The sequence below is a fragment of the Etheostoma spectabile genome, chromosome 12 (genome assembly GCF_008692095.1).
Source record: "Etheostoma spectabile isolate EspeVRDwgs_2016 chromosome 12, UIUC_Espe_1.0, whole genome shotgun sequence".
In the NCBI taxonomy this organism is placed as follows: domain Eukaryota; kingdom Metazoa; phylum Chordata; class Actinopteri; order Perciformes; family Percidae; genus Etheostoma; species Etheostoma spectabile.
Window position 1 is genome coordinate 33464683 of NC_045744.1, and position 22417 is coordinate 33487099.

Here is a 22417-nt window from a genome sequence, read left to right on the forward strand (position 1 = left end):
TAGATGTCTAACTGTACAAGTACAAATCTCTACTTTCATTAATTTTGGGGTGTCGTATTCAATTTTATAGCATTTGAAAAAAACAAATTGCAGTTGTTTTGAAAGAGTATTGAGTAAAAGTTGACATATTCCAGTCTGTGATTATCCATCAACATCCATTCCTTTAATTTTAGTCTCAATAATTCCTATTTTCTGCATTTCCAACTCAAACATTAGGTTTAATTTCCTAAAAATGAGGTTTATTGAACATAAATTCCCAAAAATAACTGTAAAAATAAAGTTAATAAGTTAGTGTTACATAGTGGTGAAAATGTCAAAAAGTTAAAAAAAAAAACATTGACAAAAGGGACAAAAACGTAAGAAAAAGTGAAAAACATTGATTAAAAAGCGTCAACAAAAGTGTTGATTTTAAATTTGGATGGGAAGACAACACAAGGGTTAACAAGCAGGTAGCGTACGGAGACCAAACACACAGACTGGGGGATGTAGGGCTCCCAAGAACCTAGTTTAATCACTCCTTCACACCAAAACAACAAACACAAGAACCAATAGAGCGTCTACCTAGACACACTGGGGACAGTTCTCGGGGGACAACAACAAACAAAAGACTAGAGAGTCTGGCAAGAAGTCAGGTACTGATGAGGTGGAAGAACTAGACTGTGCCGTGCTTCTCTCCAGATTACTGGACCATTCTTCATCTCAGATCGCTAACCTCTGATGTGTGAAAGCAGAAATGGCACACAGGCAAACTGTAGAGGCAGGTGAAGACTCTCTTCTGGGCCTCCTGGCTTCAGCCGGTAACGTAGCACACATGGTAGAGTTTTAAGGTAGATTATACGTAGATATTTTACATGTATATTACAATGTCTTAATAGTGATTAAAGGCATGAATAGGTGAACAATGTTGATACATTTTACAGTTTTATTGTATTTTAAACAGGATGATGATTTGAAATGAACCTTTCAGTGGCAAATGTCTGTTATATATGTATATTATAACATATATATATGTATAACACATTGTACATGATAAAACATGTATTAGGCTCATTTATTGTGACACCTTGCCATAAGCTCCACTACCTAACTGTACAACAAACAAAGGAGATATAGCGTTAGCATATAGCTTCAATTTCAACTCTTAAACACTACAGAGTTAAAATGCTACTCAAATTGTAATGGCCTGATACTCTGACAGAGGCAATTCTGCACAATGAGGATTGGATCTATTTTTAAATACCTTATTCCTCTTTTTTCAGACTTTTCATTTTGTTAAATTTTTGCTTATGCTGGACTACTCTTTAGTTGCATTTGTACTTGAATTGATAACCGTTGTTGTGATTTAGCGCTATATAAATAAAACTGAATGGAATTGAATTGAATTTTTAGTTGCATTTGTACATTTTGGAGTATTGCTAAACTAAAAGATTCTGAATAATTCTTCCAGCACTGTCCTTACATTAGCCAAGTTTCTCTCTGAGCCCCAGGATCAGGACCATGGCCAGCGCTTTGGCCCGGTTGGTGCTGCCCCGTTTCAGCACCACGGACAGCTCCTCACTGCTGCAGGTCTGGATTTAACTTCCCTTCTGCTCAGCTCGCTCTGTTCTCTCCATCCACAATAAAAGATTTAGGTGAGTGCGGGCGAAGCAAATCATCATCCGTCATGTTGTGCTGGTGGAAGGTGAGGATGTATTACTGTGGGAGTACCGAGTCAAATGAAACACTGTCCCGGCATCCTGCAGTAACTTCATTTAGAAATTGTTCTCAGCCATCTGAGGGAGTCGGCAACCAAGCAGCAGAATTCAGAGCTGGAACAACCACACTGACAATGATTTCCCTGAGGAGAGAGGCTGCTGGTGCAGCACTGTCCCTGTATTAGATTCTGTGTGTGTCCCTTTTAATCCCATTTCTAAAACAAATTCCTGGTAAATACGATACCAAAACCCACAGAAAAGCAAAGAAAACCAAACTTAGGTAAGAATTAGAAATGCAATTAGAAATGACTCTAAAAACTGATCCAAGGCATCTACACAAGCCGCTCTCACACCACTTCTGCCTATAAATGTGTAGCTCATACCATCCGCAATACTGCCATAACCATATAAACACAAGGACACCTTGTTGGGTAATACAGCTATATTTCAAATGACACAATTCATGGGAGGTTGTAAACAAACACCCCACACCTGGCCACATTTCCATAGCACCCATAAACTAAATAACACCCTGATGGTAATTACTGTCATAACTTGAATGACACACTATGGGGCCCGTAAATATGTGCATTACACAAGAATCAATCAACATGGATTAATGGAGGGTCGCAGCTGAAATGCCCCTGAGAGTTCATAAAACATCTGTCAAAATAAAACACACCCTGTGATGATTGTGATCACCTCGGTCCCATTTTATTATGTTGTGTTGTGAGTGCAATGTCGTCCCATGTGTGCCAGCGTATCCACAGAGGCGTATGCGATGCATTCGACTGTGTTCTGCGGGGGAGGGAACTGACGTCAAGCAAGAAACAATGCGACCTAGAGCAGATTCAAATGGCAGCACCAGAAGAAAACAAACTATACAAACCAGCCTTTTAATAACACAAACTAGACAGACAGATTCATCCAACCTCATACAATAAGGACAAATGGATGGGTAACTATTACTAACCTCTACTGTAACACAAGTTTAATCCCAGCACTGGGAAACAAATTATAAGGATATGAGTGTAAAAAGCACCAAATGTATCTAAAAATCAGATAAAGAGTGAAACAATTACCCTTTACTGCATCTTCTAACTGTCTCACTATTAGACTCATCATTAGAAACAATGCCATCACACTATAAATCACACACAAGCCATGAACGGTTTTAAAGACACACACACACACACACACACACACACACACACACACACACACACACACACACACACACACACACACACACACACACACACATACATACACACACACACACACACACACAAATCCCCTTTAGCTGTTTTTTCTTTTGGATTCGGCCTCCACCCTCCAGCTCCTACTTACAGCTCAGTTCGATCCGGATGAAGTCTTTGATTCCCAGGTTTTCCAGGAACACGCCGTACGAGGCCGTGGTTTTAAACAGGAAGGAGATATCTGCGCTCAGCTCTCCGTGGAAGGTGGGGAAGTGGAGGTACGACGTCTCCTTGTCGAAGAATGCAGCGTTCCAGAAGTTCTCTGAGAAACAAAATTAAACCCATCTTTAAATCTAAATCAAATCAGAAAAAAAGCTGATTTAAAAACAACATTGTTGTTGCTGAAAAACAACAAAATAACCTGATTAGGTTTTGACTTTCCTGTTAAGCAGGTAATTAAAAATGATGTAATGTTGCATAGCAACAGCTGTAATAAAAATCTTAACAATAACTAGGGTTTTAAATTAGAGAGTCTTCACATCTAAATCTCTACCAAAAAAGAATATTTCCCAAAACATCAAACTGTTCCTTTCAAAGCATTCCTGGGCCTGTAAAAACTCTGTCTGTGTTGTATGAGGATTTGTTTTTCAAATTAAATAAGCAATTATTTGTCTGTCAGTCATGCAGTCTGACAGAATAAACAATAGCAATATCCATAAGCGGAAGGATTATGTCATGTTGTAATTACCGTCGGCAATCTGATCCTCTTTCCCTTCCTCCTCCTCTCCATCTGTATGCAACCTCATTCCATTAATGCATGTTACTAACTCAACTTCTTCCCTTTCCCAGAGTCTTGTGCTCTCTCGCCCCTCCCCTCTCTCCTCCTATCGCTTCCTGCAGGTGTTTCTGGCTCTGGATCTGTGGTTGGAGTCACCTGCTGCCTCCATGTTCCTGCTCGGCACCCTCTGCTACAATTCTCCATGTCTATCTCTGTCTGTCTCTCTCTGTCTGTCTCTGTCGCTGTCTCTCTCTCTCTCTCTCTCTCTCACCCCTAACCGGTCGAGGCAGATGACTGCCCACCCTGAGACATGGTTCTTCTCGAGGTTTCTGACTCTTAAAGGAAGTTTTTCCTTGCCTCTGTCGCCTGGTGCTTGCTCTTGGTGGGAACTGTTGGGTTTCTGTAAATAATATCGGAGAGTTTGGTCTAGGCCTGCTCTTTATGGAAAGCGCAAAGAGATAACTGTTGTTGTGATTTAGCGCTAAATAAATAAAACTGAATTGAATTGAATTGAATTTTTTGTTGCATTTGTACTTTATTTTTGGAGTATTGCTAAATTAAAGATTCTGAATAATTCTTCCAGCACTGTACTTATATTAGCCAAGTTTCTGTCTGAGCCCCAGGATCAGGACCACGGCCAGTGCCTTGGCCCGATTGGTGCTGTCCTGTTTCAGCACCACGGACAGCTCCTCAGTGCTGCAGGTCTGGATTTAACTTCCCTTCTGCTCAGCTCCATTTGTTCTCTCAACACCATCACTAGCAAAAGAGTGCAGGCAAAGCAAACCATCATCAGTCTACCTTGAGAACTGGGTTGGACTTACTGTCTCCATGACAACGGAGCGGGCCCACCCTGTAGGCGGCATCTGACCCGGGCCTCTGGATGTCACCCAACACCAGAGACCTGACAGGGAGGTTCTCCTTATGGACGAGCAGGCCCGAGTCTTCAGCCCTGAGAAGAAAAGACAAAGGGAAAGAAGCAGAAGCAATTGTGTGATGATGGAAAGGAAGGAAGAACAAAAAGAGATGAAGAGATAGGAGGAGAGGGACAATACTAATATGTATAAATGAAAAAAGATGGATGGGGAGAATCAACAAATACACTTTACTCACATAGCCCAAAATATGATCATTTGATTGCAAAGCTGTGTGCTTGTTTTCAATGTTACATCACTCTTGTGACAATGTTACACGTTGGAACTAGCTGATGTAAACATTGCAGTGTGTAGGTGCAATCTCACGTGAATTGATTTATTCCAAAACCGAATTATAGCCATCCTGACAGTCAACATCCATCCGTGGCAGTTTCTGGAACAGCTACTCTCAAAACAAGACACTTCCTGTTCATGTACACCCACACACAGCTTCACACACTTAAGATAATCCTGATGGTAGCCTGGTTGCTGAGGGAAGTTTTGTATAAAACTACATCCAGGATGGGAAGCAAGCAGGGTATACGGAACTTATATAAAGTGGGATGAAATATTGAAGCAGCACCTCCGGTTGGTAAAAATAGAGCTGGCTTTGCACAAACAGTTTGTACTGGGAAATGATATACTGCAGGGCAGAAAGTGAGGGAAAGGCAGGGACTTAACACGTGGAAAGGTACATTTTTTCCTCTAGTCCAATTAGCTAAATCGATTGGTTGTTTGCTTCCCTGCAAAAGTTACAAGTCAGTTTCCTAGAGGTTTCTGCAGGTATACAGTCTTAACTCATGTGTGGTATTCTAGATAAACAAATGTAAGAGCAAATTAATTTTATTCATCACGTACATTTTGCTCTGTATTCAAGGACGACCTCTGTTTGCCATCAAGGTAAAGTCTAGTCATACATTCACACTTAGGTCTAATTATCAAAAAAGGGTGTCTGTCTCTACTTTTCTGGCAGGTTTTATGTATCATATATCAAATAAAAAAATTTCAATAGCAAGTACCTTTCCTCATTTTTCTTTAAATCAACACTATGTAACTTTTCCCGCTTTGGTCCCCCTACAGGTTGGAAGCGGAATTGTCCCATTATGTCTCACTGGAACTACATTGGAAACAGTATTTTAAAGTACAAAAAGTTCTCCGATGTTGCTTTAAGTTAGTCTCTCTTCATTTTAAATACTATCCTCCTAAAAAGGTCCCATGGCATGAAATAATGATGGTCCCCCAGTGGCTAGAAATGGTGATAGGTGTAAACCCAAACCCTGGGTATCCTGCTCTGCCTTTGAGAAAATTAAAGTTCAGATGGGTCAATCTGGAATTTTGCTCCCTATGAGGTCATAAGGGGCAAGGTTACCTCCCCTTTCTCTGCTTTGCCCACCCAGAGAATTTGTCCCATCCATGAGGGACAAACATCATGGCTGTCAAACAACCAAAGTTGCAGTTGGTCAAGGCCACACCCCCAGCCTCCATCTTGCCCCCCCCCTCACCTCCTCAAAAGCTACAGACACAGAAATGGAACATACTAATGAAAGCTCATTGTGAGACTCGTGGCTGGAATTCTGCACCATCACTCAGGTCTATGTTAAAGAGACTTCAGTTTTAGGGGACCTGTGGTGGTTTGAGGTTCCTGCGGTCTTGTGTGTTCATCTTTTCTTCCCGGTCTTGTGTTTTTGGTCCTGTCCTGTGTTCCACTGTGTGTCCTGTTTAATTTTGATGTCTGTTTTTTTTCTCGTCTTGCCTTTAGTTTTAGTTCCTGTGTCTTCCCGCTCTTATGATTACCTGATGTTTTCAACCTGATTCCCCGCCCTCTTGTCACCTGCCTGTTACCTCATTACCTTCTGTATTTAATGTCTGTGCTTCCCTTGTCTCTTGTCAGATCCTTTTGTCCAGTCCCAAGCTTTCCTGTGAGTGATATTTGTGTAGTTTTCCTCTTTTGGTGTTTTTTGCCTCTCCTTTTTTTCTCCCGGTGACTCGTTTGGATTTTGGGACCTTTTGTTGCATCCTGAGTTTTTGTATTAATAAAGCCTTTTGAAGCCTTCTACCCTATATTCTGCTGTTCAGTCCTCCTTCCGCACCATATCAGGACCACTAAGGTCTACAGTATATAAAAGAGACTTTAGATACAGTATTAGGGGACCACAAAGGTCTATATAAAAGCATCCAAAGAGCACCATGTTATGGGATAATATATAACATGACTATATTAACATGACTAGAAAATCTGTTTTAAAGTCTCCTATTTATTCTAGTTTTCATACAAAGATCTCAACAAGAGACAAAATATGTAATGATAGGCTACATTTGAATACAAACTAAACTAAAACTCTTTACAAGATTACTTTTTTTCTAATATGTAGAATTTTTTTTGCTGGATAGCACAGCTTTTCCTGGCAATGGTCATCATGTTGTACCCTATATTAAATAGGAATGCAAAGATTAAATTGTCCTCCATGTTCAAAATGACATACAGCAATCTATCTTTCTACTACTCCAGAAGAAAGTCACCCCGAAAGAGCCTTTATCTGGAAAAAAAGAAAAAAAGAAAATATACATAAAATACAAATATGTCATCATTTCAGTACCAGTCCATGCGGTTGGCGTCACAGTTGCAGTAGTGTTGTGGGTCCACACAGTCGCCCTGCAGGCCGCAGACACACTGCTGGCTGCCTGGATGAGCTCCGCCCCAATAAGTCTGCACATGACCAGGACCGGGACCACCGAGCCACCAGCTGAACGGAGAGCCCTCTGAAACACACACATCCAACAACAACTGATACATATGTTATGTATCAGAAAACATTTGGTTCACTTAGAGTCTTACTATTCTCAGTGGTGGAATGTAACTAAGTCTACTGTACTCAAGTACTCAAGCACAAATGTTGAGGTACTTTTACTTTACTTGAGTGTTTTCTTTTCATGCCACTTTTTTACTTCTGCTCCACTACATTTCAGAGAGAAATATTGTAATTTTTACTCCACTACATTCATCTGACAGCTTTAGTTACTAGGTACTTTAAAAATTGCGAGAGATTTTTGCTCACAAAACCAAGAATGTGATGTTTTATCAGGGCCCGAGTGCCGAAAGTGGCGAAGGTCCTATTGGAACTGAACAAATTCTTCGTATTCTTTTTTTTCCAGCAAATGAATTGCCTTTTTGAGGGGCTTAACATATTCAAAAACTCACCAAATTTGGCGGTCACATCAAGTCTGGTGAAAAAGTATGTATTTCAAGGGTTTTGGGAATACGTGCACAAAAATGGGTCGCTAGTGCCCCTTATAAAATTAAGAAAATTGACCCCCTGCAGTACGTTTAACGTAGACTCACGAGACTTGGTAACCATATGTAGCATGGCAAGACGGACATAAACGTCCATTGTAGCCATACCCTAAACCCAACAGGAAGTCCGCCATTTTGAATGAAGGTATCAACTAAATGCAAAGAAAGTACCTCCCTTCTTTCCATACAGCCATTGTCTCTCCTCTTTCCTCATCTACTGTTTGTCACAAACTGGTCCTGTTCTGTTTGTCTGCCACCTGTCTCTGCTGCAACCAGACAGAAGATTGGCAGGGGATTAGAATTTATATGATATGTGTTGAATTTAATCAAAATTATAATCATGAAAAGTCCTCTGTCTACTCTGTCAAAGGCACTAATTGCCACAAGTAAACATGGTTCTCTGCAGCATCATGGTCCATTAATGACTTGATGGAGTTAAAGAGACAGCATGAGAAAATGTTTGAAAGAACTGACCAACTTAATTGCACTCAATTGTAAGGGAGACATTTAAACAAATTCTACACAATCCCTTAGTCTGGCTCACTGGTAGATAGCGAGAAAATCCTTGGAACCTGATTTAGTTTGCAGCAGCAAGTGACACAATAATTTTGTTTTGTTTGGGAGAGCGAGAAAGATGTGTGGAGCCGCAGGGAGTTACATGGTTTTCTCCAGTGGTTTTGATTTTGTACAAAATGTCTCATAACTCGCTCACATAAAATTAGATTCAAAGACCAAATATTACAACTAGAGTTCCAGCCCAGTGGTTACAGCTTGGGTGAATCTAGACAAAAAACGAAAAACACTAACATATTAATTAAATCCCTCGTAAAGGTGCCCTGCCACACGCATTGTATTACTTTGTGGTAATGTCTGAAGTTCTACCATGGAAAAAATGCCTTTGTTACCTTGTTTCAAGCCATTCTAGCCTCCACCTGCTTCAGTTACTCCTGCTTAAAGGTCCCACTACATGACTCTTTGAATGCTTTTATATAGACCTTAGTGGTCCCCTAATACCATATATGAAGTCTCTTTCCCGCAATTCCAATCCAACCTTGCCCCTTATGACCTCATAAACAGCAAAATTCCAGATCGGCCCTTCTGAGCTTTAATTTTCTCAAAGGCAGAGCAGAATACCCAGGGCTCGGTTTACACCTAATGCCACATCTAGCCACTGGGGGACCATAGGCAGGCTGGGGGAACTCATATTAATGTTAAAAAACCTTTTCCTAGCTTTAGTTTGTTTAGATAATGATTTGAGGAAAATTAAGAACAGAGGAATCACTGACCAAATGTTCACTAATGTGACTGATTTGTTGCACTAAAATCACTATTAGAAAATATTTAAAAAATCATATAAAAGCTATTTAGTTAATTTGTTTGCTGCTCATCAGAATCCAAATCATTTAAGGACACAGTGAAAGTGCCATGGTGTAGACCTGTCATTAGTTTCATGCCATTCCACACAGATCTGAAATCAGACTCACTGAATTTAGACTCAATTTTCCTTTTATACTGAAGTTTAGCCTTTACTATTTCAGCTCTCACAACCTTTCAAATTTTAGCAAATGCACTTTTGTCACCACCAAACAGTCCTCTTTTCCCTTAACAGATGTTTCAGTTCTTTAGACATCCAGGGCTTATTGTTGGGATAGGAAACAACTGTTTTAGATGGGATCACACTGTCGACACAGAAAGATAAAACAGCGTACTGCATCAGTAGGTTCATCAATGCAGTTGGATGAGTCAAAACAGACCTGTAGGGCCAAAGCGCTCTCCTCGTTCCACATCTGTACCCTACGTGCCTTTACTGTGTCTCTATGCAGACCAGGTCTGTATGTGGGGAGAAGATGCACCACGTTATGGTCAGAAAATCTTCTAGGAGGACCTCCAACAGACTTATGGGCTCTCTTGATAGAGCCATAGCAGAGATCCAATACTCTGTTCCCCCAAGTAGGACAGGTGACCAGGTGACTAGGTGAAACTGCTCAGCTTTTTACAGTTGACATGTGTACAACCAAGAGAGCATGGGCTCAAGAGAGATAGATTGTAGTTTTTGAGCTACTGAAAAATTGACATCAAAAGCAAATTTTCTATGTGCTCTGGGGTGGATGTACACTCCTGTTAGAAATATTTGGGGGAATTGGTCTAACAGACACCGACAGCAGCTCGATAAACAAATCCGTTGCTCCACTTTGGATAAACGTATAGGCAAACCTCCCCGCTGTGACGCTTCCAAAACGGATCGGAACCCCATAACCATGAATGTTCACGGTAGGATCCAGGTTAGTGTCAGTCAGCCACGTCTCGGTGAAAGCCATCACACAAGTATCCCTGAACTTGCGCAAAGCGGCCACACACGTTTGTAGTTCAGTTCATTAGTCTTAATCCTTAACGGCTGGACATTAGCCAGCAGTATCGTTGGTAAGGGAAGGCATTTCTTTTTCATTAGTTTTCTTAGGCGTTGCCCTACTCCACCCCATTTCCTCTCTTCCTGACTTGTTTGACAGGTGTAGCCGGAGGCCTAAAACTTATCGGATTATTGTCACTCCGACTAAAAATTCCAAACACTCGGACACCCCGCGATTTAATAGCCGAGTCGCGTCTAGGTACACCACATAATTGCTTGATTTAAATCCCAGGAGACAGACCTTTGTGTATTGGATCCTGTCGGGCTTGACAAACAAACCCCGAGCAACGTTCAGCACGATTGCCAGAAGTAGGAAAAAATTAATATCTCCATTGTTGGGCTCAATACGCACGTCTGAACACCCATACAAAAACTGATAACAATTTTGTTGTTTAAAAATATGGACGTAGACAATATGCAGACAACCAACAGACGCGAACACCTGCAATTGAACGGTGTCCCCCCTAGTGGTAGTAAATGTAATTTGCAGCTAGGGTCAGTCTAGCAACTCTCTGTTTGCTTGTGAGCTGGAAAAAACTAATTCTCAGGCCAATCACATCGTGTATAGAGTCAGTGGGCGGGTTTTACAGAAGGACGGTAGAGTTGCGACGGTTCCGAGTGAATTCCCTGCCACTTAAAAACAAAGAAGATGGCTGCTGCTGTCGAACAGCGGTCTTTAGAATTAGCTTTGGCCGCTACTTTGGAAGACTTGGAGTTAAGCACTGAAGTCATTCTTAAAAAAGGGAAGATGTGTTCGGACTTCTGCCGATTGGATACAGCAAAAGTTTATCTATCAACCAGCGCTGCTCTGGTTGGTTGGTTGTAGGGAATTTGAAAGACTATTTATCCCATCCCTCGAGTTGAGCCTTGCCAATGTTGAGTTCCCATACCCAACATCTTGATGTAAGGCTATCATGGAAGTCCTCCTTCACACCTTTCCTTTTCTTCATTTCACTTTTCCTATGTCTTTTTTATCTGACAAAAATCTTTGAAATCGGTCTGGTATAATGGCCGATGCCGTCCAGAGTCAGCAAAACAAGTTGCAGTGTAAGGCTAATTGGCAATTTCTAATATGAGGGGCTGTCAGGGACATTATTTATAATTACCTCTTACAAAAACATGTGAAATCATGTGTTTGTCTAACATCACAGAGTACAGTCTAGACCCGCTCTTTATGGAAAGTGCAATAAGATAACGGCTGTTGTGATTTAGCGCTATATAAATAAAATTGAATTGAAGTGAAATGCTCTTATATACACTACTGAAACACTCTCACATAAACAACTAGAGGATTATTCGCTCGCACACACTACTGAAACACTCTCATATACACTACTGAACCGCTCTCATATACACTACTGATACACTCATATACACTACTGAAATGCTCACACACATACAAGTGAAACACTCCTGAAGAAGATTGAACAGTGTTATATAGGTGTATCAGTACAAAACCAAGGGATTGAGAGACTATGGGCAGAACTCAATAGAGTTAGAGAGTATCTAGACACTTTATAAACATCTTAAACTTCATGGAGGAACCGTGTGTACTGGATTCAGTGAATGAACCACATTTATTTTGTCTGCATTATGTTTATTTTAGGATTGATAGAACAGTAACACAATTCATCAAACAATCAATGGAACAGCCATTGCCTATCCACACAAGGAGGGCACAAACCTCTCCAGCTGTGGCATTCAGGTGTCAATAATAATGCAGGAATCCGTTCAGCGTTTTTGATGCCGATAACTACTATGACATTGATGAAGAAGGGCCATTGCCTGAACTTTAAACCAATAATGTTGTAATTCCAGACATAGATGTAACTATTAATGAGACCACAATAAACATTGTTCAACTAGTGAACCCACTTGAAAATGATGGGAATCATGGAATAGATGTTTTTTCTTCACTTCACAAACAGAGAAAGCAAGACACAGACAGAAAAAGTTTTCAGAGCATGACATGTTCACACCCTGCCAAACCCATATACACTCACCTAAAGGATTATTAGGAACACCTGTTCAATTACTCATTAATGCAATTATCTACCAATCACATGGCAGTTGCGTCAATGCATTTAGGGGTGTGGTCCTGGTCAAGACAATCTCCTGTACTCCAAACTGAATGTGAGAATGGGAAAGAAAGGTGATTTAAGCAATTTGGAGCGTTGCATGGTTGTTGGTGCCAGACGGGCCGGTCTGAGTATTTCACAATCTGCTCAGTTACTGGGATTTTCACGCACAACCATTTCTAGGGTTTACAAAGAATGGTATGAAAAGGGAAAAACATCCAGTATGCGGCAGTCCTGTGGGCGAAAATGCCTTGTTGATGCTAGAGGTCAGAGGAGAATGGGCCGACTGATTCAAGCTGATAGAAGAGCAACTTTGACTGAAATAACCACTTGTTACAACCGAGGTATGCAGCAAAGCATTTGTGAAGCCACAACATGCACAACCTTGAGGCGGATGGGCTACAACAGCAGAAGACCCCACCGGGTACCACTCATCTCCACTACAAATAGGAAAAAGAGGCTACAGTTTGCAAGAGCTCACCAACATTGGACAGCTGAAGACTGGAAAAATGTTGCCTGGTCTGATGAGTCTCGATTTCTGTTGAGACATTTAGATGGTAGAGTCAGAATTTGGCATAAACAGAATGAGAACATGGATCCATCATGCCTTGTTACCACTGTGAAGGCCCTTTTTGGTGGTGGTGGCATAATGGTGTGGGGGATGTTTTCTTGGCACACTTTAGGCCCCTTAGTGCCAATTGGGCATCGTTTAAATGCCACGGCCTACCTGAGCATTGTTTCTGACCATGTCCATCCCTTTATGGCCACCATGTACCCATCCCATGATGGCTACTTCCAGCTGGATAATGCACCATGTCACAAAGCTCGAATCATTTCAAATTGGTTTCTTGAACATGACAATGAGTTCACTGTACTAAAAGGGCCCCCACAGTAACCAGATCTCAACCCAATAGAGCATCTTTGGGATGTGGTGTAACGGGAGCTTCGTGCCCTGGATGTGCATTCCACAAATCTCCATCAACTGCAAGATGCTATCCTCTCAATATGGGCCAACATTTATAAAGAATGCTTTCAGCACCTTGTTGAATCAATGCCACGTAGATTTAAGGCAGTTCTGAAGGCGACAGGGGGTCAAACACAGTATTAGTATGGTGTTCCTAATAATCCTATTGGTGAGTGTATGGTTCTACAATGTTTTTGACAAGAAGTCTTCTCCTTGAACAGTTGATAAGACACATGTAGTTGCAAATGCAGTTAACGCGTTGGCAAGAGGGAACATTGACGTAGAGAAGCCATCATATCCTTTGTGAATGAATTGGATGGAAGGAGTTGGGGAAAAGCTGATAGGTGGTACCACAGATGCTCCAGTTGTGAAGGCCAATATCTTCTCTAGTTTGGATGGTCCTTCTTCTTCTGCAAAAACAAAAATATTATCAGTGGTAGTCGGTCCAATAATGTGTACAGGATGTGAATCATCTCTAAAGCAATTAACATAAGCTGATACTGAATAAATTATCCAGTAAGAGTATTTCACGTCTCAAAACCAAAGCGTCCAAAATTTGAATGCCTCTTATAGCAATAAATTTATAACAGGACTTTGATCTTTCAACATTCGCAGATTGCTTTGTAATAATGTTAACACTACCAAGATAATAAAATATATGTGATACAAAAAAACAGATGCAGCAGTTTATTTGACCATTAAACCATTAATTACCTTCTGCATCTTGGAGATAGTCCCTCCAGAAAGTAAAACCATCTCCTCAGCACCTCTGTTGTTGCTCGAATGCTGAAAAGATCATCCACCAGTGTGTTTGGCTCATAGCAGAACAGGGGTCGGAAGCTGTCTGGATGTCGTCATATTTGGTCCAGAACCCCAAGAGTTTTCAGTCCTTTACAGAATCTGTACAAACAACATGGAATAATTGTACAATCCATAATTCAATTGCACACTGTCAAATTGTCCCTTTGTTTTATACAAACATAATAGATTTTGTGAAGCTGGTCTTGCACGTTGTTGGTCAATTATTAGCACTCTTATTTACATGATTTCTCTCTGAGCCAAAAATCTGACATGAAAAACCACATATCTGCCCTTCCCTTTAACACAGACTCATTAGCTACTGTAGGATGTGGACAGGGCATAGAATGTCATCATTTGTAAACTGAGATGTCAATCGCAAGGTCAGATTTCAGCAGCCCCCTTGAATTAGGACTGGTGCTTTTGAGTTATATAAATGTAATGTAAAAAGGGAATATGTAATAAACAGTCAATCCTTTATGCTGAGACATAGATGAGAAATAAGCTAAAAACAAAAACGACAGTATACATTTTTTTTTAACTAGCAAAAAATCAGTCAGTAACATGAGTTTCAGACGTGGCACTGTTCAAGTAAACAACCCAATAACAACATTAGATTATGCTTGGTGCAACAGCAGTGCAGAAATGACATAACATAACGGAGGTGATGAAGACACACTTAGTAAATGGAAGTCAGGCTTTGGAGAAAGATATATAGTACAGTGAACATGAATTATTTTAGGTGAGCTTTAGTTACATTTCAATGGGTGAACCACGTTTAGCTGCAGCTGCTCTGACGCAGCAGTTAGGTTACATTTATAACTTAGCTTCCTGCGGCGGTGCTCCTGCTGCTTCTCCAAACTTACCCCCATATACTGTAAGGTTTGTTTTTACTGTCGGTTTTGTTCTTTTTGCAGCACCTCATTATCATAACAGCACCAATAAATAACCTTCTTTGACTCACTAGTTTCTCAGACTTTCTCTCTGTCTTGCCTTTGTCCAACTCACTCACTCAAGTTGTGGTATGAGTCCTGTCCCCTCTGCTGGAGCAGAGGAGAGAGAGAGAGAGAGAGAGAGAGAGAGAGAGGAACGCTGGTTTGTGTATATTTATTGCACCCAAATGTTCCTACAGTCCTAAAACATTGAGTCAATGCATGTTATCGATATCAAGCGGCATTCACACACCAGGTGAAGAACAGCTGATTTCACTACCTGCTGACGTACCACCACGTGACTCACATTGCTTTATGTAACCATAGCAGCCACGCTACAAACAATACTTAGTTAGCTGGCACCTACATGCACCTAATTCGACAGAATCCGGGCCCCCTGCCAGACATACTCTAAGATTGCAGTAGAGATTTGAGACTCTTAGGACCCACGGAAAACCATGTATTTGGGTGGTAGTGAGGGCTCAATCCCCCGCATGGTTGTAGTGGATGCACAAACCGCTAACTGTTGAACTCACTACAAAGCTTGGTTGGATTAATAAATAATTTAGAAGAAAAAAAATTGTTCATAATTACCCTTTCCTCCTTGTGGCTGATGTCCAAGAGTTGAAGCGTTGCGTTGATAACGGCGGTCGGTTGCTGCCCGACTGTTGCATTTGTTGCATTTGACGAGGTTCTGATGGTCTCCGCTGACGCCAGTACAGTGTGAAGTAACGCTGTGGCCTCGGTTAGGCTGCTTGCAGGCTGTTCGGCAGAGATTAGTGTTGCAAACAACGTGGCTGACAATCAACACATGAATCACGCGGTGTATTCCGCATTTTTGTTGAACGGAAGCCCTCTCATATAACCAAGTGAAACACCTCCTGCGTCCTGCTTCTTACAGTGCAGATGCTTTGCTGCTTGCTCCAGTCTCTGCTTGCATATTTTTGCTGATAATCTTGCTTTTCCTCTGAGAGAAACTATGAGCAGCGGCTCTTGGATACTTATAAATCACTGGACTATACATTTTTTGTAGACATAGTAGGTTATTGCCATTTTTGAACCTTTTTCAGCGTGAGCGTGGCCTACCAATAGCTCAAGCCTGTCCTACAGTGACTCTAGCTAAAGTTAATTAGAAGCAAGATGCCTCCTTTCTCCGTAGATGGCTACTACAAACTTCTTCCGAAGATTGCACTTCTGGAAACCAAGGTTCACTGATTAGAAGTGAACGTGGACGTGAACGGATCTTGTGGAAATGACACCACTTTACCATGGACCCAAAACAATGGACAAAAACATTCTAACACACGACTAATTAGCACCAACAAGACTACAAAGAAACACTAGGGCGGTGGAATGGGTAATAAATCAACAAGTGGTAGTCCTCCCTGGAACTCTTCTGGTGAGAAACCTAAGAGTAAATTGTTTTCCTGGGAAATGGGAGGATGACTAACGGGCAGGGCAAAGTGCCCTGAGATTTGTGATATGACTGGCGGGCCTGCATTATCATCAAGGCAGAGCGTCTCTACAACCCCTGTACTTAGTAGGACCAGAGATGGCAAAAGTACTCACTTTCCGTACTTAAGTAGAAGTACAGATACTTGTGTTAAAAAATACTCTGGTAAAAGTGGAAGTACAGATTAAACTTCTTTACTCAAGTAAAAGTAACTAAGTACAAGCTTGGAAATTTACTTAAAGTATAAAAGTAAAAGTAGCCTTGCGAATGACAACCATTTTTTATGCAAAGCTACCTGGAGCACACCAATGTTACTAGAAAGCACGCTGAGGAACTTCAGTGGACATGGAGGACATGTCTTTATATGGCAAAGGCTACATTTTAAATAGATGTCTGCCAATAGGCCTAAAACATCACATATATGATTATTATGACAGAAACTGCAATGATTTGCTGTGAATTAATGCAGATATCTAAATCTGTTGAGTTGCGTCCAATGCAACGTACAGTAGATATATTCCCATCTATTTAGATTGAATATGGTATTGATGACGTAAACAATAATAATAATAACTCCAGTGAAATGCTGTGAAAGTTGAGGACTAGATTAGGACTGGATTAAAAGCCGATTCTGGTTTCCAACGTCAACTTTCCAACGTCTACAAACAACTTCTCTCTAGCTAAGTTTTCATCCACATGTCAATTGAATTACAGAATCAGAAGTTGGTGAACAGGTGAAGACCACTAGCAAACTTACTTTAAATGTGCAAGAACTATATACTAATAACGGGCTTAAGTGAACTGACAACATGAGTTATACGACTTACAGTTCTCAAAGACGCACACACATAATCTCAGCTGATTTTCCTTGGGACAGCTAGTCTCCTTTTCATTTCTCTCACTTTTGTCTCCGTGTGGCGCGCGCACCCGCTCGCGGTGTGAGGCGCGGTTCCGCGCTATTTTCCGACTGAACCTCTTATACAAAACGAAAGTAACGAGCCAATTTTGTAAAATGTAAGGAGTACAAAGTACCGGTATTTGTGTTAAAATGTAAGGAGTAGAAGTAAAAAGTCGCCACAAAAATAATTAGTAAAGTAAAAATATCTAAAAAAAATCTACTTGAGTACAGTAACGAAGTATTTGTACTTCGTTACTTCCCATCTCTGAGTAGGACACAGCCATGGACAGCTGCAAAAGGGAAAAATAGCAAAAAAAAGGCCTACCCAAAGACTTGGTGCGCAACTGAATAACATATTTGCTCCTCTGCTGCTGGATGCTGGACAGCCAACTGATGGCTTCAGTTAAGGTCTTCCCCTTAAGCAATATTTATAAATATCTACAGGCCACCTAAATATTGTGCAACCTTTATTGATGACGTCCCTGAACTACTGTCTATAATCTGTATTAACTTTGATTGTGTAATCATTGAGGGTGATTTTAACTTTCATGTTGACAACCCCCAGGACAGAGGGACCAAAGAACTGTGTTGTGTTTTTGAGAACTATGGACTGACTCAGCATGTGACGGAGCCCACGCACAATAAGGGACACACTCTGGACTTGATTGTCTCCAAGCGTCTGAATATTTCAAAGGTTGGGGTGACTGCCGTTGCTCTCTCAGATCATTCCTGTGTTTTATTTAATGGCACTATCTACACTCACCTAAAGGATTTTTAGGAACACCTGTTCATTTTCTCATTAATGCAATTATCTAATCACATGGCAGTTGCTTCAATGCATTTAGGGATGTGGTCCTGGTCAAGACAATATCCTGAACTACAAACTGAATGTCAGAATAGGAAAGAAAGGGGATTTAAGCAATTTTGAGCGTGGCATGGTTGTTGGTGCAAGACGGGCCAGTCTGAGTATTTCACAATTTGCTCTGTTACTGGGATTTTCATGCACAACCATTTCTAGGGTTTACTAAGAATGGTGTGAAAGGGGAAAAACATCCAGTATGCGGCAGCCCTGTGGGCGAAAATGCCTTGTTGATGCTAGAGGTCAGAGGAGAATGGATCGACTGATTCAAGCTGATAGAAGAGCAACTTTGACTGAAATAACCACTCGTTACAACCGAGGTATGCAGCAAAGCATTTGTGAAGCCACAACATGCACAACCTTGGTGGATGGGCAACAACAGCAGAAGACCCCACCGGGTGCCACTCATCTCCACTACAAATTGGGAAAAGGGACGACAATTTGCAAGAGCTCACCAAAATTGGACAGTTGAAGACTGGAAAAATGTTGCCTGGTCTGATGAGTCTCGATTTCTGTTGAGACATTCAGATGGTAGAGTCAGAATTTGGCGTAAACAGAATGAGAACGTGGATCCATAATGCCTTTTTACCACTGTGCAGGCTGGTGGTGGTGTTGTAATGGTGTGGGGGATGTTTTCTTGGCACACTTTAGGCCCCTTAGTGCCAATTGGGCATCGTTTAAATGCCACGGCCTACCTGAGCATTGTTTCTGACCATGTCCATCTCTTTATGGCCACCATGTACCCATCCTCTGATGGCTACTTCCAGCAGGATAATGCACCATGTCACAAAGCTTGAATCATTTCAAATTGGTTTCTTGAACATGACAATGAGTTCACTGTACTAGAATGGCCCCCACAGTCACCAGATCTCAACCCAATAGAGTATCTTTGGGATGTGGTGGAACGGGAGATTTGTGCCCTGGATGTGCATCCCACAAATCTCCATCAACTGCAAGATGCTATTCTATCAATATGGGCCAACATTTCTAAAGAATGCTTTCAGCACCTTGTTGAATCAATGCCACATAGAATTAAGGCAGTTCTGAAGGCAGAAGGGGCTCAAACACAGTATTAGTATGGTATTCCTAATAATCCTATTGGTAAGTGTATGTGCCCAAAAGTGTCCAAACAAAGACAATCAGAAAACGGTAATCATTGAAAACACCAGTGAAACATTTATTCAGCTTTTCTCCTCCACAGCCGCCCTCTCTGGGCTCTCAGTCACTGAGCTTGTAGATAATTTAACTGTAAAATTAGTAATGTTATTGATGCCATTGCTCCCACTAAGGTCAAAGTTGTCTCTGGTAAGAAAAGTTCTCCATGGAGAAATGTCCTACTGAAAAAAGAGAGTGTCAAAAAGCTGAACAAAGGTGGCGGAAAAACAAATCTCCTGGTCCATTATAACACCCATAAAGAGAGACTTTGCATTTATAATTTGGAACTGAGGAATGCAAGGAAGTCCTTCTTCTCTGACATCATCTATAGAAATAATAATGTTAACAAACCCTCCAGTACCAGTAGCATCTGAACTTTTATCTACCAAGGCCTGTAATTATTTTGCCTCCCTCTTCAAAGACAAAATTCAGAAGATTAGACTAACAGTCAGTGCCTCTATATCAATTACAGGATATGTGTTGTCACAGTGTTCAAGCAAGACTAGTTCCAATATGACAGAATTTCATACAATCAACCATAAAAACCTGGAGGACATTATACAGGATATATATATAGCATCTGAAAACCTCCTCCTGTAGCGTTGATATTCTACCAACGGGTGTTTTCAAAAATGTTTCAAATTGTTTGGCTTCTGATCTTCTACAGATTGTGAACACGTCTCTTCTTTCAGGAATCTTTCCACAGGCCCTGAAAACGGCAGTAATCAAGCCACTCTTAAAAAAGAACAACCTAGAGCAACTATAGGCCAATATCAAATATTTTGTTTTTAAATAAAATCATTGAAAAAACGTTTTCAACAACTCAACCATTTCTTGTCACTAAACAACAGTTTTGACAAATTTTAGTCGGGTTTCCAACCACAACACATCACTGAGATGGCAATAGGAAATAGGTAATTGGTAATTATACATCTGAGCAAACAAATATGACGTGCAGAGTTCCCCAAGGCTCCATTCTTGGGCCTCTTCTGTTTAACAATTACATGCTTCCACTGGCTCAGATTATGGGAAACAACAAAGTAAGTTACCATAGTTATGCGGACAACACACAAATTTACATAACCTTATTGCCAGGGGACTATAGTCCAATACAAAAACTGACTAACTGCATTAAACAAATTAACGGCTGGATGTGCCAGAACTTTCTGAAATTAAATGAAAAAGAAAAAACTGAGGTGGTTGTTTTTGGAGCAAAAGAGGAACAATTCAGCTTCAAACAACAATGTTAAAAACAACAGAAAAAGCCAGAAATCTTGGTGTAGTCATGGACTCTGACCTGAGTTTTACCAGCCACATCAAGACGATTACAAAGTCAGCCTATTATCACCTTAAGAATATATGTAAAGGGTTAAAGAATATGTGTCAACAGGATTTGGAAAAACTTGTCCATGCTTTTATCTTCAGCAGACTGGACTACTGTAACAGTGTCTTTACAGGTCTCCCTAAAAAATCAATCAGACAGCTGCAGCTGATTCAGAACGCTGCTGCTTGAGTCCTCACTAAGACCAAGAGACTGGATATATCACTCCAGTTATGAAGTCTTTACACTGGCTTCCTGTGCCTCAAAGAATTGATTTCAAAGTACTTTTGCTAGTTTATAAATAAGATTCAGATTCAGAAATGCTTTATTGATCCCCGAAGGGAAACTCTGTCACCTAAATGGTTTAGGACCAAAATAAATTTCTTATCTGCTACTACACTATGACCCCCCCAGACTTCTCAGGTCATCTGGGACAGGTTTGCTTTCTGTCCCCAAGTCAGAACTAAACCTCATATCTGGAACAAACTCCCAGAAAACTGCACATCCGCTGCTACTTTCCGTTCTTTTAAATCAAGGCTGAAGACCTTTCTTTTTGATGTTGCCTTCATTTAAATGGTTGTTCATTTCTTTATGTTAAAATTTTTATACTGCACTGTAACTGTTTATTGTTGTGTTATATCTGTTTTTATTTTTTAACTGTTTTTTAACTGTTTTTGTGTAAAGCACTTTGAATTACTCTGTTGCTGAAATGTGCTATACAGATAAAGCTGCCTTGCCTTGCTATAGTGAAAAGTGAAAAGCTCAAGTGAAACCACCAACCAAGTGAAACACCTCTCACGCATTTTAGTGAAACATGATATATGTAATCTGAATTGGAAGGGCACATTGTCATGAGATGTATCTTGTACATGTATTATATACACACCTCTAGTTTGCGTCCACTAAAAGTGCTGTTTTTGCCAATGATGTTTTATATAAAGGTCAAGGAAACGTGTTTAGGAAAAGACATAGGATGCCATTTCTTTGACTTTTTCGACTGCAACCCTAGATAAACAAACAAGCTTTACCTGGAGTGTTGAGGAGGCGGGACTTCCTGCAGTGATAGGACAGTTCCTGTTCACAGTGCTCCGACTGACTGATGGCGGCCAATAGCTGCTCCTCGTCCGTTGAGTAGTCAAACTGGACCGAATGGTGGTTTACACCTGGAGACGGCCGGACTCTAGTCAGCTCTGTGTTGTTGTGCTGGATCACCATCCATGTGTTCTCCTCTGGAGACAGACACACACAGAGCAGTTACTATGAGGCAAATTACACTAAATCGTCAGAAGTACTGAAGCTTCTGCTTGCAACTTAAGATCAGGAGGGGAAGTTATTCTTCCCATCTGTTTTTAATTCACAGAGTAACTTTCCTCCATTTTAATTACATTTTTTGTCTTGAAGTGAAAAAACACATGCATGCACGCACGCAGCCAAAACATGTAAAGACAGAAAAATAAAATCAACAATATTCTTTATTATTATGATAAATGATATCAACCACAGAGACATAAACAGACAGGGAGATGAATGTGAGAGAGAGAGATTGAGGCAGAGAAGGGGACAGAAAGAGGGAGAGCGGGGGATGGAAGACAAAGTGGATAAGACAAGACAGGAGCATCATCATTCACAATAATGTAAAACGTTGAGGGTCAATGGGATGGTTGAGCGTGTGTGTGTG

The 22417-nt window shown here is 40.8% G+C and overlaps 1 protein-coding gene across 1 annotated transcript in view; it reads right to left on the minus strand.

The window, feature by feature from the left end:
• Positions 1 to 22417, minus strand: part of LOC116699076 (contactin-associated protein-like 4) — a 179952-nt gene that overhangs the window by 30485 nt on the left and 127050 nt on the right. The window contains exons 13-16 of the mRNA XM_032531468.1: positions 21768 to 21968; positions 7180 to 7342; positions 4493 to 4620; positions 3045 to 3215 (exon numbers count right to left, since the gene is read on the minus strand). Of these exons, the coding sequence (XP_032387359.1) occupies positions 3045 to 3215; positions 4493 to 4620; positions 7180 to 7342; positions 21768 to 21968 (663 nt within the window). The remainder of the gene's footprint in view (positions 1 to 3044; positions 3216 to 4492; positions 4621 to 7179; positions 7343 to 21767; positions 21969 to 22417) is intronic.